Source organism: Sus scrofa, chromosome 3 (genome assembly GCF_000003025.6).
Source record: "Sus scrofa isolate TJ Tabasco breed Duroc chromosome 3, Sscrofa11.1, whole genome shotgun sequence".
NCBI classification, from domain to species: domain Eukaryota; kingdom Metazoa; phylum Chordata; class Mammalia; order Artiodactyla; family Suidae; genus Sus; species Sus scrofa.
In genome coordinates this window covers 79,402,816-79,422,866 of record NC_010445.4, presented here as the reverse complement: position 1 = coordinate 79,422,866, position 20,051 = coordinate 79,402,816, and the positions used below count along the sequence as shown (strand labels likewise).

General features: G+C 39.8%; 1 protein-coding gene across 1 annotated transcript; it reads right to left on the bottom strand.

Annotated features, from left to right (window-relative positions):
* Positions 470-7,100, bottom strand: TMEM17 (transmembrane protein 17). Its single transcript, NM_001243567.1, is given in 4 exon segments — positions 470-1,518; positions 2,645-2,758; positions 2,912-3,015; positions 6,945-7,100. Coding segments are annotated over 4 exon segments (597 nt in total). The 5' UTR covers positions 7,045-7,100; the 3' UTR covers positions 470-1,239.

The window sequence follows — 20,051 nt, the reverse complement described above, 5'->3', positions numbered from 1 at the left end:
TACTTATAAAGGCACATTTCCTTATAGGAAAGAAAATAATATATCCCTAAAGATAATCCAATAATCACTTTAAAATAATGTTCAAATATATCCAAGTAAACTTTGATCTTAACAGAATTTCCTTAATTATACGTTTCTTCTGTTAGCAAGGGAACACACACATTTAAGATCAGGAGTATCGTCCCTTTGGCCATCCCAGCTCTCTGTATTATCATGAAGATTGCTTTTCAGACCAGTCTTCATGTGAATTTACTGGGAATGAAGCAGTTCTTCAGTGAGAAATGATTTGGCAGGTGATAGCACAAGGGCTAATGAACCCAGTGCAGTGCCAGCTATACAGAATTAATACATGCACTTAATACATGTACTTTTCTCCTTCCTCTCCTTGCAACTCTGCAGTAAAAAAAAAAAATTAACAAACCCACAGCCCCAAAGAACTGTACAAAACAGAAATGATTTCTACAGGTACTTTGACATAAATATTTTATAATTTATTGCAAAGACATTTTGCACACTACTGCCATAAATACTGAATGTGGTTTCTGAAAGTTACAATTTTAGGATAAAAATACTTCCTAAATACCATGGTAATGTACCTGTTTTCTTCTTAACCTCAGTATAACAGCCAAGACCCTAGCAGACAGGAAAAGTTGGTGTCTTAGCTTACAAATGTAGTCTAATATATCAGAATATTGACAAGCATTTCCATGTGCTTCAGATGTACCGCTAAGATACGGACAGCCAACAAGATAAAAAGAAATACACACATTTCTAGTTACAGGTACTAACTAGAAATATTACAGTAAAGATGTATGTAATACCACCAATACAGATTTCTACACATCGGAAAAAGTTGACAACAATGAAATTAAGATATTTGGCATCAGGTAGATAACATCTAGGCTTTAGGGCTGATTTATTGCTTTCATGTACTGTACAACCTTGGCCTTTCAGAGCTAGAGAGTATACAATTCAGCTTTTTTTTGTTTTTTGGGCTGGGCTGGCAGGCATGCGGAAGTTCCCAGGCCAGGGAATGAACCTGTGCCATAGCAGTGGACCAACCTGCTGCAGTGACAATGCTGTATCTTCAAACTGGTATGCCACAAGAGAACTCTGAGAGTACACAATTCAAAACACTTGCTTTGTCCTTTTCTCATGCTAGCCTTCTTTGCAAATTTCCTAACTCCCACAGTCTTCTAGAATGATCTTTCAGATTTTCACTCTGAAAAAAGCACTAGGTCAAATCTCTTCTATACAGGGTCTCATTCTTCTCATGCTTCCTCTGCTTGTAGAGAGCTGGTCAAAGTCTTGAAGATGGAAACGAGTTGCCAACTGATTTACCATTTTCCTTAGGGTAAGAAATGCGGAAACAACTTGGAAAGTAAGGAATATAGTGAAGATGATATGTACTGCTTTTTCCAAGGGCAGATTTGTTAGGCCTTCATTAAAGAGCAAGAAAAGAATTAAAGGCAACTGCAATAAAAGGCTCAAAAGCCAAAAGCCAGCCAACTCAGGAACCTGCAATGATACACAATATTGAGTGTCAGATCCATGAAGTACAGTCTTTTGTTTATATTAACAAGCAAGTACTCAGCACAACTGTAAACCTTCACTGTGAGCTCTGCAATTCAAAAGGAATATAACAGGGTCCTTGTCCTCAGAGAACTTACAGTCTAGACTGGAAGGGAAAACTACTTTATGTGACAGCCCTAGAATACTACACACACTTTAGTGAATAATGAAATGCACTACTTAGGAGTTATAGACTAAATGCTACAAGAAATAAGACAGGAGGCTGAGTAGGGTAGGTAAAAGAAAAAACTCAAGGAGATAGGCTTTTCAAGTTGGGTAGAAAGAGGAAGAGACAAGAAGTTCAGTAAGCAAAGACGTGGAATAAGTATGACTGGGAATCAACACATCAGTCTGGAGCGGATGCCTGGGGTAGGAAAATGCAAGAAATACAGAGGGACAGGCTGGGTGGGGTCTAATTATAAAGGGCTTGGAAGACCACAGAAAGCTTTAGGCATTATCTCTAAGCTCTGGTAACTTTATTATTATTATTATTTTGCTTTTTAGGGCTGCGCCCGAAGCATATGGAAATTCCCAGGCTAGGGGCTGAATTGGAGCTACAGCAGCCGGCCTACACCGGATCCTGACCCACTGAGCAAAGCCAGGGATCAAACCCGAATCCTCATGGATACAAGTCGGAGTCATTTCCCATGCGCCACAATGGGGACTCCTCTGGTAACTTTAAATGCTTAGGCAACATGAGGGTTCAGAAAACATGTGCCTGGCATAGGAAATGAGTTTGTCATTTTCCCCATTTTCTTATTTTGAACAAGTGTTGGGTGAGAAGAAACTATCATTTCTTAAGTGTTGACTACATTCAGGCACTTTATATAAATTACTGAATGTAATCCTAACAACCCTATGAAGTAAATATTTCCCCCTTTTTATATGTGAAGAAACCAAGGCTCAAGAGATTAAGCCAACAGCCCACAGTGACAGACATGGTAAAGCTGGAGCCAGGCCTTGACTACAGGCCTTTGCTCCTTCCCCCATATCCCACTGCCTTTTCCTTGTTATGAACACCTTTCTGCATTTAGGTGTAGCACTGAGAGCAAAGAAAGATGAGCCTACCTACCTTCTCCTGCAGGTTCCCCATGTAGCCCAGATATAACCTGATTGCTTCAATTAAGGTTATCAAGATGATAACAGTGACCACAATGAATTTGTAGTAATCAGGCAAGATTGAATACTGAAAAAAACAAACAAAAAACATGTTTGCAAAATCTCATATACAGTAAGACAGACCTCAGATTAGAAAAAAATATGAACTTTAATTATATTGACAATGTAATGCCAAGGATACAGAAGAGACCTCAGCAGAGGTAGCAAAGCTTAGATTTACCTTCATCTGAAGCATCATAACGCTGCTCACCCACCAAAGTGGGAAAAAGTAAGTGTTAAAATAAAGTGACATCTGCAATGCCAAACTGGAAACCATTTCATTATCTACAGAAGAAAATAGAAAGTGAATAAACTCTTAATTCCGATCTATGCCCTATAAATCCTTTAGCTCCTTAGAATTAATAACAATACTATCAGCTCAACAAAAATCAAAATTTTAAGCCTAGTTATAATCACTGACAGCGAAAGGAGTCATCATAATACTGTTTAGTTCCTATGTTGGCTACTAGGGGGCATATCTGATATTTTCCAATTACTTTATCATTTTCCATTATAGTCGGATGACTTTTTTTGCAACCTACTGGTATAAGGTAAAAGTGGAATACCAATATGAATCCTACTGAACAGATAATAATTACCTACTTTGTAGAGTTTTATGTAGAGAGCCTATGAAATGAACACATAAAATACATAAAAACTAAACACTCATATATAAACTAATCTCAAAAACTTATCTCCTAGGAGTTCCCATCATGGCTCAGCAGGTTAAGGATCCAGTGTTGCCGTGAGCTGTGGTGTAGGTGGCAGACCTGGCTTGGATCCCCCATTGTTGTGGCTGTGGTGTAGGCCAGCAGCTGCAGCTCTGATTCAACCCCTAGCCTGGGAACTTCCATAAGTGTCGGGTGCGGCCCTAAAAAACAAAACAAAAACAAGCAAACAAACCCCCAATCACCCTAAGTTATAATTAAACTCACCCTTTTTCAGGCATACTGAGGCTTTGGAGTCCAAGTAAACCCAGAACTCCCCAAATGCCCTCAGAACTCTGGATGCCATTTTAGGACTCTTTGAGCCTTAATTTCTTTATCTGTAAAATGGTAATATTAAAATCACCTCACAGGTTGTTTGTGAGGATTAAAGATAATAGAAATTACTTCACTATAGAACCCTGCCTGGCCCTCAGTAGGCACTCAATAAATATTAGTCTCCTAATTCCTTCTCTTTGTTGACTTATACACAAACTCACTGTAACCACAGACCACAATATACTCAAATTTGAGACCCTCACAGAACATAGCATCTTGCTTTACACAAGGTAAAGACCAAATACAAATAAGTAGAAAGAATTAAGGACATTAGCAGTACAGCCATTCATGATACATGAATGAGTTTCATTTATCTAAAGTTGATTATAGCTGCAGCTGCCAGTCTACACCACAGCGACGCCAGATCCGAGCAGCATCTGTGACCTACATCACAGCTCACAACAACTCCAGATCCTTAACCCACTGAGCAAGGCCAGGGATTGAACCCATAACATCATAGTTCCTAGTGGGATTCGTTTCCACTGTGCCACAATGGAAACTCCAAGAATTTGATTTTTAAAATTGAGCCCCCCTACAAGGCAGCTCTGTGGCACAACTGATAGTACATTGGATTTTTAATGGATAAGCAATGAGGTCCTACTGTATTGCACAGGGAAATATATCTGGTCTCTAGGGATAGACCATGATGGAAGATATGAAAAGGAATGTGTGTGTGTGTGTGTGTGTGTGTGTATATATGTATATATATTTATATATATGTGTATATATATATATATGACTGGGTCACTTTGCTATACAGCAGAAATTTGGCACAACACTCTAAATCAACTATCCTTTGTTTTTTTAAAAAGGAAAAAATATAAAAAGACTTTATAAATTAGAAACAAATGAGCCCTACAAATGCATCCTAAATTTGACTAAAAATTCTAACAATTTAAGAACAGATAACATACTTTGAAATCCACAGTTCTAAAAGAATGGATTTACAAAGACTAAATTTTTTTTTTTTTTTTTTTAGGGCTGCCATAGGAAGTTCTCATGCTAGGGATCAAATCGGAGCTATAGCCACTGGCCTACACCACAGACACAGCAACTCGGGATCTGATCGAGTCTGGGACCTACCCCACAGCTCATGGCAACACTAGATCCTTAATCCACTGAGCGAGGCCAGGGATAGAACCCGCATCCTCATGGACCCTAGTTGGGTTCGTTAACTGCTGAAGGCTCTAAAATTTCTTAAAAGTATATTTTTATTTTTCTCTATAGCTGAGTATTTTATATCTATCATTTAACAATTTTAAAATGTAAAATAATCACAGTCTCTCATAGCAAGGTTTTCTTTAGCTCCAAGAATATCCCTCGTTATTATGATCTACTTTTTAAACATTGTGTGATTATGATCTACTTTTGCTTGTACTTATTGATTAAATTGCCACTGATCAAGGCATGCATTCTTAAAATCTGTTAAATCTGAAGATAACTCACCTGCCTAGGATTTTTTTTCATAACAACCATACAACTCTTGGTCAGCTGTGGACAAGGTCATAATATACCCTTGTATTTACAGTACAAATAATCGAACCTATTTCAGATCCACAAAGAGGAAAATGTGGAAAAATATGATAAATTAGTTAAGCTGAAAATTTTAATAACTTTAGAGCAAACACTGTAGTCAAATTTTGCAAAGAAGTTATTATGTTAAGAATTTTGTACACAAGCCTCTTAAGAGTTATGCTATGTCTATATTTCAGAGATCAAACTTATAATCATGCAGTTGAAAATCAAGTTAATATGTAAATGAACTTTGAAAGCAAGCACAAGACATGAATTTACTAAATTTTGCAAAAGTACAAGTTGAGTTCTATAAATGGAATTTAAATTAAAACATTTTATAGTATAAATCAGGGGTAGGCAGACTACCAGCCAGCTGCCTGTTTTTGTATAGCAAGTGAGCTAAAAATGGTTTTTTCACATTTTTAAATGGCTGAGAAAAAATATCAAAGAATAATATTTTGCGACACTGAAAATCATAGGAAATTCAAATTTTAGCATCCATAAATAAAGTTTTATTGGAACACTGCCAAGTCCATTCAATTACCATCATCTATGGCTGCTACATGCATCTATGGCCTGCAAGGTCTCAAATATTTACTATCTGGCCCTTTACAGAAAACCCCTGATACTTTACATCATCAGATTTTAGTGCCTGTTAAGCTTTAGAATCAGAAATGTAAAAGTCAATTTTTTTTTCACATTATGTTTTTCTCTGTACATCCTAAATCATGGAGGCTTAAATTGGAGGGACAGGCTAGTAATCAGCGTGGAAAATGAAACTATGGGAACAGACTTCTCTCTGCCTCCTTAAAAAAAAAAAAAAAAAAAAAAAAAAAATCCCTAAACCAAGCAAAAGGAAAAGATTTCTATTTCCCAGCACAGTTCAGTGATAAAAAGCGCACGGGTTTGGTTCACAGTATGTTGTCTATCATCATGATTTAAGAGGGGGAAACTGCAGGAAACTGCGTTGTCACTTGTCATGTTGAATGTAGCATCATGGTATTCTGTTACTTGATTTAGGGCAAGAGTTATATATAGGGAAGGAGAAGAAAGCAGGGAGAGGGTGAGTTTTGTTGGAGACGATGCTAGTGTGGCAGCTGCCACTCTGAATTGGATAGCGTTTAAAATAGTTCATTAAAACAAAAACAAAAACTTTTCATGCTTTCTGCCAGAAAACGGACTTGTGGTGGAACATACTTGTTCTGGTAGAAAAGAAAAAAAGGAAAAGATATTTTACTGGGGTTGGGGGTGGGGTGGGACGGGGAGATTGCCTGGGCTGTTTTCACTCCATCCTGGACATAATATGCCAGGGCGGATGCCGCAGAGGAAAAGCAAAGTCGGCCTTCTCAGCCTTCTCGGAGGGCGCGGGACTGGACGCGGAATGCGAAGGCGGGTTTTGTTCTTGTATTTTTTGAGGAAGGCTGGCGCCACGTCGGCCGCCCCTCTTGCAATTCGCCCGCGAGGCTACAGCACCATCAGCCGAAGACCGCCTGGGTATTTGGCCCCGAATATCTGGTCCTAGCCCCAGCCCCAGGCCCAGCCCCTCCTCCAAGGAGCCTCCCGCACTGCGGTGAACTCTCTGAAGACGAAACCGCCATCTTTGGTCTGGGCAAAATCTGGCCGCTCCACGCGCTGCGCTGAGCCTCGGCCACTCACCCGGACCCTCGCTATACTCCGGCCCGGTCCGGTTGGAGTCGCTGAACACGGTCCGGCTGAAGTTTCCCAGCCGCTGGCGGACCGGATCCGGCAGCTCCATGCTCAGGCCTCAGTACTGCTCCCACCTGGGTCTTCGGGCACCGTGGCGCTTTGAGGTTCCCACAGCAACCGGGCCGCGCGAGGCTGGGGGCTGGGGCGCACGCGCGGCCCCGCTGCGGGCTGAGGCGCCAGGCAGCCCTGGAAGATAGAGGAGTGCAGGGAGCCAGTTCCTGCCCAGCGCCTCAGCATGATGCCAAACCGCAGATTCCTAAGTCCTGCTTTAACGGCCACCATTTTAAAAAAGGAATAAAAATAATAATTAGTGACTAGAGTTGGATTGTGATACAAGGAGCTCTAAGACCTTGCCAGTGGGATACAATCTTTCTGGGAGAAAATATAGAATGAATGCTGAGTTAACAGACTGTTCATGACCCAGTAGCTTGTGTGTGTGTGTGTGTGTGTGTGTGTGTGTGTGTGTGTGTGTGATATTATTACATCCTAGGAATATTTTTTAATATATGCATGCCGTATGTATACAGACACATATGTATGTATACACATACATACTCTCTTATAGGAATACGTTATATATTAGGAATATTATATATATATACATAGCATATATATACGATACACATATATATTGGGTGAAATACATTGAAGCAGTTTAAAAGCATGTTTGCAATGAATATTTAATGATGGGTTAACTTTAAATTAAAAAAAACCAGAAGTAAAACTAAGTAGGAATGAACCTAATTTAGTAAAATGTGTGTGTGTAAATATATGGGGAGCAGAGAGGGGGAGAAGATGGCACAAGCACTGTGGCTTCAAAAGAAGACTAGAAGAAAATAATCCAAAATGTTAGTAGTAATGTCTAGATAGTGATTGTGGGTGATTTAAAAAATTTAAAATAGGAATTCCTGTTGTGGCTCGGGGGTTTAAGAACCCAACATAGTCTCTGTGAGGATGTGGGTTGGGACCCTGGCCTTGGTTGGTTAGAGATCCGGAGTTGCTGTGGCATAGGCCTGCAGCTGCAGCTCCAATTAGACCCCTAGCCAGGAAACTTCCATATGTCACAGGTGTTGCTATAAAAAGAAAAAAAAATTTAACCACTTAGTATTTTTCTAGCTTTCCCTCAAATAAGATGTATCGTTTCAGACAGACAGACAAACAAACAAACAGACAAACTGGTTAGGTACAATTATGTACAGAAAAGTGTACAAACTGAATATACAGGTGTAACAAGAACCCAGATCAAGAAATGTAACTTTGGAGTTTCAGTTGTGGCACAGTGGAAACAAATCCCACTAGGAACCACGAGGTTGCGGGTTCAATTCCTGGCCTTGCTTAGGATCTGGTGTTGCCTTGAGCTGTGGTGTTGGTTGCAGATGCGGCTTGGATCCTGTGTTGCTGTGGCATAGGCCTTCAGCTGTAGCTCGGATTGGACTCCTAGCCTGGGAGCCTCCATATGCCATGGGTGTGGCCCTAAAAAGCAAAGAAAAAGAAAAAAAAAAAAAGAAACTTAACTTTACCAGTACCCTCAGAAGCTCTCCCTTCCTATTTCCTTGCAGTCACTAACCCTCCACTTCTAACTAACCTTTCCTGACTTCTAATACCATAGAATAGTTTTGCCTATTTTTATTCTTTATATAAAAGTAATCATACAGCAAGTGCTTTAAAAAAAGAAAAAAAAAATAAAAGCTGACTTTTTGCCCTCTTTCCTTGCGGTGTGACCACACCACAGTAAGTTTGTGCAATCTACTGTTGATGAGCATCTGTGTATTTTCTAGTTTGGAGCTATTGTGCATAGTGCCGCTTTTGGTGAATATATGTCTTTTTGTGAACATATGTATGTATTTTTGTTGAACTTATCTCTAGGAATGAAATTGCTGGCTTATGAGGTATGACCCAACTTTAAAAGATCTTGCCAACAGTTTTCCAACGTGGTGGTACCAATTTCTACTACCTCCAGTAATGTACGAACATTTCTGTTGCTCCAAATCTGTCATCAGTCCTTGTTTTCCATACTTTCCTTTTAGCCATTCTGATGGGTATGTGGTAGACTATTATTTTTACTTCATAAAAGAAAGCCACACTTATGTATATAAATGTCAAGAGCAAGGTATTGGAGGAAATAGCTACAATAGGTAGCATTTCAAAATAATTCAACAAATGTTAATTGCCTTCCTACTGCTTTTGGGCATTGTCCTAGACTAATTAGTGGTATAGTCCCTCCCCATCAAGAAAATCAGCCAAGTGAGAGACATGGAAACAAATAAGTAGAGCACACTTCAGTAATTAACATAGATGAGAAAGCAACTAATTCTGGTCTGGGATGTTGGAGGCGGGGGAAAAGCTGGCTAACTTCTGCTTCTCTTCAAGGTGGAGCTCAGGCCTCAGCATCTCCAAAAAGGTTTCAAGGACCTCCCTGAAGCTGGTTTAAGTGCCCTCCTCTGTGTTTGTCAAAGCATCTTCCTCTCTGTTACTTTGCTCACAGTGCCAGTCACTCTGTACTGTACTTGTCTATTTATGTCTGTTTCTCTTGCTGGTTCACAAGCTCTTTGAGGTCAGGAATGGGCTTTCATCTTTATATCCTAAGCACTAGCACAATGCCTGACCTAGAATGGGAACTAGATAGCCACTGAATGAATAAAGGGAATCAAACATCTAAAGACCATTCCCATATCTTTCTATTTCTAGTTCAAGGATTTAGCCAGCCTTCATATAAGGTTCACTCCATAGAACAGAGAATTGATGTATTAAAACACAGTGAATTAGAGCAACCAAAATGATTTTAAACTTAGCAACCAAAAAACCCCCAATTTTCATCTGTTCAGTTAACCAAGATTTTTATAAAGGGTACAGTGGAACAGGAAGCCATATCCTCTGATAATGGATTATAATTTAAAAAATCTTACTGAGTAAAGCAATCAATAATATGCACAAATTGCCTTAAAACTATTCCTAGCTTTAAGACACGAATCTGGGAGTTCCTTTGTGGTACAGTGGGTTAAGGATCTGGTGTTGTCACTGCAGTGGGCTTGGGTTATTGCTGTTGTGTGGGTTCAATTCCTGGCCAGGGAATTTTCATGTGCTGCAGGCACAGCCAAATAAAACTGGAAGCTAAAAGCAAAAACCCAAAACCAAGGACCTCCCCCCCACCGCCAAAAAAAAAAAAAAAAAAAAAAACCACTCCACACTATTCCAAATTTTAAGCTCTATTTGGAGGAAATCAATAATCATAAAAACAAAGTTTTATACACCAAGAAATTACTTCTAACATTACCAGTGTTAGAAAAAGTGTGTAGGAGCATTTGAAATGTACAACCACAGGGCCCAGTTAAGCAGATTATGATATTATGGTAAAGTGTTAGGCTGTAGTGGAAGGGATGCCCTTGAAAGCAGAGAGAGCGGGGTTCAAGTTTGCTAAAATCCTCATTTTACTATGTAAGAGCCATGTGATTGCTTTCAGACCTTTGTTTTGTAAAGTGGAGAACAGTGATAACTTATTGTTATGGTTGATGTGAAGGTTATACCATTAAATAGGACTTTCTATAAATGATAGCTTTTATTGACACATCTATTAAAATGATATTTGTGAAGAAGAAATATCTACAGTGGGGTGAAATCATACTAACATTTAATTTTCTGAATTCGCCTGTACCTTTGAGGCAATATCTCTATTGCTTTCCTAGTAAAGACAGCAGATGTGATTAACCATAAAATGGTCCATGTGTGTTAACCAAATCTGTCAAAATCTTGAGTGAAGATTTTAAAAGTACTTTAAATACTTTTTTCTCAGCATTGAAAAAAGATGGAACACATCTTTTTTTTTTTTTTTTTTTTTTTTTTTTTTTTTTGCTTTTTAGGACCATATCCGAGGCATATGGAGGTTCCCAGGCTAGGGGCCGAATTGGAGCTACAGCTGCTGGCCACAGCCAGAGCCGCAGCAATGCAGGATCCAAGCCTCGTCTGTGACCTACACCAGAGCTCACAGCAATGCCAAATCCCTAACCACTGAGCAAGGCCAGGGATTGAACCTACAACCTCATGGTTGGTTCCTAGTCAAATTTGTTTCTACCGTGCCATGATGGAAACTCCAGGACACATCTTTTTTAGACTGCAGTTATTTCATCAAAATCCTGGAGGAAAAATTGATAAAGCTGTGTGTATTTTTCCTTTTATTTACTATTCAAATTTCCTACAATAAGCATGCATTTCATAGTTTGAAACAAATCCTATTAAAAATGGGGGGAAGAGGCAATGATGGCACAAAAATATATTAGAGAAGATTTTTAAGAGGAAAAAGCTGTGGTTTGGAAATAATAGAGCCTTTTTTTTTTTTTTTTTTGCTTTTTAGGGCCACATCTTTGGCATATGGCGGTTCCTGGACTAGGGGTCTAATCAGAACTACAGCCGCTGGCCTACACCACAGCCACAGCCATGCCTGATCTGAGCCATGTCTGCGACCTACACCACAGCTCACGGCAACACCAGATCCTTAACCCACTGAGCGAGGCCTAGTCGGATTCGTTTCTGCTACGCCACAATGGGAACTCCAATACTGCCACTATTGATGTCACAAATTGTCCAAGGGCTCAAAGAATTTTCCAAATATTACTTTGTTAGTTGATTCTCACAATAGTTAGAAACAATCACACTGGTGAAATGCTGAAGGACAGAGAGTGGACTCCACTTTTGTGGAATCAAGAGACTAGCGTAATTTGGATTTTTCACACTCTAGACCTATTACTCAGGATCTAAAGAGAGAAGTGTGGCTTTCCATTGTTAAAATCACAGGGGTCATTCCCAGCAAGATTAATAAGTAACCCCACAATGTTAGACAGTTTACTTCTTACACCAGGAATGGTGGTCAGAATAATAGCTGCCTCTCCAATAATTGTTTAATATATTTCATTGGGATTTAATTACATCTATGATTTACCATCCTAAATATTTATTTTCACAAAAAATTTTGAGTCTGTGCAATGATTTTTCCTTTTTGACAAGAGGCAAAATTACCTGATAATAACATCCTCTATGGCAAGAAACTGATTTGGGGAGTAATTAAAAAATTTAAAATTACCCCTTACCATAATACAGGTATAAATTATTTCTACTTGAAGCCAATAAAGAGTTTAGAAACAATGTTTTCAAGTGAACATATTATTCAATTTATTGCCTTAAAGTGAACTGAGACACTTATAAGAATTTAAATTTAAAGATAAGTTACATATGTGGGTATAATGTCTTCAGCGATGATTCCACATCAGCATCTGCATTGACAAAATCTTACTCTACACAAACATCTCATACCACTCAATATAAAAAATAAATAAATAAATAAAAAATGGGGAGAATACCTCATTTCTCCAAAGAAGACATACAGATGGCCAAAAAACACATGAAAAGATGTTCAACATTGCTATTGAGAAATGCAAATCAAACTCGCAATGAGGTATCACTTCACACCAGTCAGACTGGCCATCATCAAAAAGTCTATAAGTAATAAATGCTGGAGAGGGTGTGGAGAAAAGGGAACCCTCCTACACTGTTGGTGGGAATGTAAATTGGTGCAGCTACTATGGGAAATAGTATGGAGGTTCCTCAAAAAATTCAGATCAGAGTTATCATATGATCCAGCAATCTCACTCCTGGGCATACATCTAGAAAAGATGAAAACTCTAATTCAAAAGATACATGCACCCCAATATTCATAGCAGCACTAGATATAATAGCAAAGACATGAAAACAACTTAAGTGTTTTTTGACAGATGAATGGATAAAGAGGATGATTCCACACAGTGGAATACTCACCCATAAAAAAGAATGAAATAGTAGTTCCTGTCATGGCTCAATGGTTAATGAGCCTGACTGGTATCCATGATGACGCGGGCTTGATCCCTGGCCTTGCTCAGTGGATTAAGGATCTGGCATTGCCACGAGCTGTGGTGTAGATTGCAGATGCTGCTTGAATCTCATGTTGCTGTGGCTGTGGTGTAGGCTGGTGGCTACAGCTCCGATTGGACTCCTAGCCTGGGAAGCTCCATATGCCTCAGGTGTGCCCTAAAAAAAAAAAAAAAAAAAAAAAAAAAGACAAAAAAGAATGAAATAATGCCATTTGCCACAACATGGGTGGACCTAGAGAATATCAGACTAAGTGAAGTAAGTCAGAAAGATAAATATTATGTGATAGATGTGTAATCTAAAAAATAATACAAATGACTCTATATACAGAACAGAAACAGACTGACAGACATAGAAAATACATTTATGGTTAGCAAAGGAAGGGAGGGATAAATCAGGAGTATGGGATTAACAGATACAAATTATTACACATGAAATAGATAAGCAACAAAGATTTACTGTATAGCACAGGAAACTATATTCAATATCTCGTAATAACCTATAATGGAAAATAATCTGAAAAAAACATAATTGAATCACTTTGCTGTATACCTGAAACTAACACAATATTGTAAATCAACTATACTTCAATTAAAAAAAATCTTATTCTAAATTACCTGAAACGTAATCTCAAGCTGTTAATGAATCATCAAAAGCTTTTTGAACCCCAAGTGTAAAATATTCTATTCACAGCACTTTTCAAAGGTTTGTAAGAAAGAATCAGGCTATGAATTTACATAGAAAGTCAAATCTCATGAAAGGAATTTCTCCTACTACATTAAGTGATATTTCAAGGCTGACTTTAATATTTTGTCTTAAAAGACGTCCACATTGCACACTTTTACCAGAAAGTTCTTTCCCTTTTAAAATGCTGCTGATGTTAGAGTTTTTTGGTTTTGCGGCATATCTTTGTGTTAGATTACCACATTCTTCATCTGCTATAGCAGGCAGCTGCACCACGCGTCAAACTATGTGGGAAATGGGAATGACAAACCCGGGGAAGATCAGTAAAGCAAAACCTTTAAGGAAACCTCAGATCTGTCAAGTGAATTATGATAACTGATTTGAAACAAGTGGCCATTATTCCTAAATAAGTAATAAGTTCCATTTTTGGTGGGATAGGATTACTGTGCGAATATTTTTTATTTTACACTGTGTAAAATGTACATCCTTGCCTTTTATGGGTAATAAAATATTGCTCCCTCCTAAGTACTGACATATCTTACCCTTTCTTGCTTTTTAAAAATCGTGATTTTGGGAGTTCCCGTCGTGGCTCAGTGGTTAACGAATCCAACTAGGAACCATGAGGTTGTGGGTTTGATCCCTGGCCTTGCTCAGTGGATTAAGGATCTGGCATTGCCATGAGCTGTGGTGTAGGTTGCAGACGCGGCTCGGATCCCGTGTTGCTGTGGCTCTGGTGTAGGCCGGTGGCTACAGCTCCGATTAGAGCCCTAGCCTGGGAACCTCCATATTCTGCAGATGCGGCCCTGGAAAAGGCAAAAAGACCAAAAAAAAAAAAATTGTGATTTTGTGATTTTGAGGAGTTCCTGTCATTGCTCAGTGGTTATCGAACCTGACGAGAATCCAAGAGGACATGGGTTCGATCCCTGGCCTTGCTCAGTGGGTTAAGGATACAGCGTTGCTGTGAGCTGTGATGTAGGTCGCAGAGGCGGCTGGGATTGTGTGTTGCTGTGGCTGTGGCATAGGCCAGCGGCTTATAGCTCTGATTTGACCCCTAGCCTGGGAACCTCCATATGCTGCAGGTGTGGCCCTAAAGAGACACACACACACAAAACCCAGAAAACCCAAAAAACCCAAGTACTTTGTATTCAGTAACTTACTATACATTGCTTGGTCGTGTTCAATTTTGATCTTCAATCCCATCAAGTTTGTTAGAGTTGATATCTTATAAATGGACAATTTAGTATTAAAATGAAGAGTATATACAGAGGTAAAGAGTTCAAATAAATTTGAATGATTTATTATATTTATGAAGATAAATAAGAGAATCCTCCAAATGTTCTTGAAGGTAAACTTGCTTTGCAAAATAGAAAATCATTGCAATTTTTTTCCTATATACCATTTCTTTTCCTACCATATTTGTAGTTAACGCATAATTATTCTTCTCCCCCCCACAACACGTGCTGTGAAGATGAACAGAACTTCCAGCTGGTTGGAAACAATTATAATAGGATGTCAACAGGGATGTTCCCTGGGCCCTGGCTAAGTCCCCAAGCTATACCCAGAGGGTAGTGAGTTCAGGGACCATAGCCAGCCTACCAAGACATGTCAACATAGGGCAACAGCCCTAAAACCAAACAGTCCCCAAACCATCCCATCCCTACTCCCTGAAGTATAAGGAGAGGGTGAGTCTGGAGGAGGTGAGCTTTTTGTCAAGTAGAATATTCATAAGGATATGCTATTCTCTCTCTTCACCCCATTCTCACTGTAATAAAGGAGGTGGAGGTCCTTCTTCCTCTCAAAGTCTAGGTAAGAACATTCAGGGAGTTCCTGTCATGGCTCATCAGCAACGAACCCTACTGTTATCCGTGAGGACGCAGGTTTGATCCCTGGCCGAGCTCAGTGGGTTAAGGATCTACTGTTGCCGTGAGCTGTGGTGTAGGTTGCAGACCTGACTTGGATCTGGCATTGCTATGGCTATGGTGTAGGCTGGCAGCTACAGCTCCGATTCGACCCCAAGCCTGGGAACTTCCATATACTGCAAGTACGGCATTAAAAATACAATAAAAATAAAAATAAAAAAATTCCGGAGCGTTGTTTATAAAGTTTACTTAGAGATGCCCAATCTTTCCCCTGTACTAGGTTGGAGACTAGTCTTTGTCTCACCTCTGATCTCTCCTGGACTGGCAGAGAGCTCAGTGTTTTAGGACAAGGGGATGGGGTAGTAGAGAGATGGCCTAGATGAGGGAAGGGCACCACAGTGGCCCATATTGCCCCCTCCAAGAGAGGCTGCTCATTGGACCCCATGTGGAGGAGGTCAAGTAAGTGCAAGATAGGCCCCAAGGACCCTCACCAATGAAAAAGCCAGAACTTGGGTTCTCTCCACTATAGAGAACATTGAAAATCTGACAGCCTTAACTAGAGAAGCAGCAGCATCCTAAGAAAGGGAATTGCCATATTCCTACTGTGGAGCCACATAAGATAGCCACTTTCTCATTTCTCCTCTTGCCTTAATGTTAAAAGCAAAGCATGGAGGAGTTCGCATCGTGGCTCAGCGGAAATGAATCTGCCTGGTCCATGAGGACGCAGGTTCAATCCCTGGCCTTGCTTAGTGGGTTAAGGATCCAGCGATGCCGTAAGCGGTGGTGTGGGTCACAGATGCTGCTCAGATCCCATGTTGCTGTGGCTGTGGTGTAGGCCAGCGGCTACAGCTCTGATTCAGCCCCTAGCCTGGGAACCTCCATATGCTGTGGGTGCGGCCCTAAAGAGACCAAAGTAAGTAAAGAAATAAAACAAAAAATGAAGCACAGGGAGAGGAGAGGGGAGGGTGTAAAGGGTAGAGCTCTCCTGTCTCCCCCACCCCCGACCACACATGCACATACTCCAAGCCACTAGCAACAGACTTGTCTGCCTTTCTCTGGAGGGAAGGGAGGAAAAAGAGTTTTAATTCAGTTTGAACCTTGATAGAAAATGAACAGAATTGAATCTAACTAGCCAGAAAGAGAGGATCCTGAAGAGGCTGACTAATGGAGTCAAGCGAAGGTGTGAGGCAGAGACTTGATACTCAGCAAGAAAGCGGCAGGGGAAGAGAGCAATTAGTGTGTGTGTAGGGGGGGATTATTGGAAAAATAAAACCATTTCATGTTTATAGCCCAGTGAATGGTCAGTCTTCAAGGAAGTAGTTACAAAGTCAGAGAAAGTGCTCGTTTTTACAGGGGAGTGGGATGATGGATTCTGAATAACAGACTGTGAGAATGATAGCAATTGAAGTTAAGAAATTATGATAGGTCCCCCCCCCCCCCGCTTTTTTTAGGGCCACACCCGAGGAATATGGAAGTTCCCAGGCTAGGGGGTCAAACTGGAGCTGTGGCCACTGGCTTACACCACAGCTATAGCAACCCCTAGCTCTGAGCAGTGTCTGCAACGTACACCACAGCTCACAGCAACGCCAGATCCTTAACCTACTAAGGAAGGCCAGAGATGGAACCCATGTCCTCATGGATACTAGCACGATTCGTTACTGCTGAGCCACAACGGAAACCTCTGGTTTTCCCCTTCTTCTTTTTTTTTAAATTTATTTAATTTTTATTTTTACTTTTTTTTTTTTTTTTTTCCCACCGTATAGCATGGGGACCAAGTTACTCTTACATGTATACATTTCTTTTTTCCCCCACCCTTTGTTCTGTTGCAATATAAGTATCTAGATGTAGTTCTAGATGCTACTCAGCAGGATCTCCTTGTAAATCCATTCCAAGTTGTATCCGATAACCCCAAGCTCCCGATTCCTCCCACTCCCTCCCTCTCCCCCTGGGCAGCCACAAGTCTTAATTGAAGTATAATATGCACACAAAAAGTACACAAATCGTAAGTGTAGAGCTCCATGAATTTTGACGAGGTGTACCCACCTGGGTAAAAAGCACCAGATCAGAAAATAGAATGCCATCAATACCCAGAGACCCCCATATGCCCCCTCTCACTCCTTATTCTCTTCTTCCTCCTCAAGTCACTGCTATCTTGATTTCTATATGTGAAGGTTAATTTTGCCTGATTTTAATTTTACATAAATGAAATCCTAAATCCCAATATGTACCTTTGCTTTTTTCATTCAATAGCACATTTGTGAGATTTATCTATTGTGGTGTGTATGAAAGTAAATGGAACATGTCCATTTTTATTGCTGCATAATATTTTGCTGTTTGACTCTACCGTGAATGTTATTAATCCAAATGATAATAGACATTAGGTTGTTTTTTGTTTTTGTTTTTGCCCAGTTTGGGGCTTTTACAAAGAGTACTGCTGGACTCTCGCTAGTATTTTTTTTTTCGTCTTTTTTTTTTTTTTTCTCCTGCACCTGCAGTATATAGAAGTTCCTGGGCTGGGGATTGAACTCATGCCACTGCAGAAACAATGCCAGCCCTGCTAATATTTTATCTAGGACTTTCACACTATATTCCTGAGAGAGTTTAACCTGTAATTTTCCTTTCATGTGATGTTCTTACCAGCTCTTGTTATCCCAGTTATACTGACCTCATAAGATAGTTGGAAATATTCCTTTTTTTCCTGTTCTCTGTGAGGTTTTGTGTAAGATTTGTGTTTTTCCTATTGTATTTGGAGGAATTCACCAAAGAAGCCATCTGTGGATGAAGTTTTCTTGTGGAAAGTTTTAAAATTATGAATTTAATTTTCCTTCCTTCCTTCCTTCCTGTATTTCTGGGGCCACACCCATGGCACTTGGAAGTTCCCAGGCTAGGGGTTGAATCGGAGCTGTACTTGACTACCTACGCCACAGCCATGGCAACACCAGATCCAAGCCAAATCTGTGACCTAGACCACAGTCATGGCAATGCTGGAGCCTTAACCTTCTGAGAGAGGCCAGGGATTGAACCCGAGTCATCATGGATACTAGTCAGCTTTGTTACTGCTGAGCCACAGCAGAAACTCCTGGCCATTATTTATTTAAATATTGCTTTTTCTCGTTTTCTCTTTGTATGTCCCCCACCCCATGCTTTGGTCTATGAATGTATGTAAAAGTAACACTTGGGATTATTAGGCAGGATGTGTTTACTATAAACAAATGATCTTATTCTAACTTCACTTTCTTCTTTGCCAAAAGGAGCAAATTAGTAGTATCAGACACATCAGTCAGTGTACCTACCATACTCAGTGTTTAACTTCTAGGTTAAAATGACTCCCTCCTGCTCAGGAAAGCAGAGTTTGGTCTAGTCTTTGCAGTGGTAGCCAATTGGATTAGCTCTCTCAATGATTTGGAGTGCGACAGAATGGAAGAAACTGGTTAGTCGGTTTCAAAATGAGGGCAAAGAAAATCCTGAAACAGAAGCCAGCACTTGATGGAGACTCATAAAGGAGAATGGAAAGAGCATATTTTCTCAAGAACTGCCTTGATTCTCAGGATTTATTTAGTTTTTTTGTTTGTTTGTTTTTGTTTGTGTCTTTTTGCCTTTTTTTTCCAGGGCCGCTCCCGCGGCATGTGGAGGTTCCCAGGCTGGGGGTCAAATAGGAGCTGTAGCTGCCAGCCTACGCCAGAGCCACAGCAAGCAAAGCCACAGCAACGCGGGATCCAAGCCACGTCTGCAACCTACACCACAGCTCATGGCAACGCTGGATCCTTAACCCACTGAGCAAGGCCAGGGATCGAACCCCAACGTCATGGTTCCTAGTTGGATTCATTAACCACCGCACCATGATGGGAACTCCAAGATTTATTTGGTTTTATATAGTGGATGTGTAACTTAAAAAACACTAATTTCTTAAGGTGACCTAAATGAGACCATCTTCATTGCAATCAGGAGACTAATAATGTATTAGTGAAACATGGCTGAATGTGTGACTCTGAGCTTCAGCAAAGTACTTACTAAGTCACATAATACCTTAAGGACAAGATCAAGAAATTTTCAGTAAATGTGAGTGTGAACCAGTGAATTAGAAATGTATTAAATGACTATATCCAAAAGTTACAATTAATAAGTTGCCTCAGCCTGGAGGGACGTTGTTTTTGTTCTTGTTTTTATTTTTGCTTTTGTTTTTACTATAAAGTTTTCCCCTTGACCTGTTCTAGTCAACATTTTTATCACTCCTTTTTTGAGGACATGCTTATCAAATCTGCTGAGGAAAAAACACATTGCTTAGCAGAATCTTACAAGCTGGAACAATGGCGAAGTCCAACAAGATAACACTAAAAAATTTTTATCTCAAAAATACTGTATCCTCATTGCCAAATATTGAGAAAATTATTCTCTTTTGTACAGTTTTTTTGGTAAAAAATATAATTAGAATAGTAATTTAATACTATTTTCTAAACATTTTAGCACTTAGAAATCATAAACATTTCCAAATCTTTAAATATTATTTTGCTATATATATATATATACATATACATATATATATATATTTTGTCTTTTTGCCTTTTCTAGGGCTGCACCTGCGGCATATGGAGGTTCCCAGGCTAGGGGTCTAATTGGA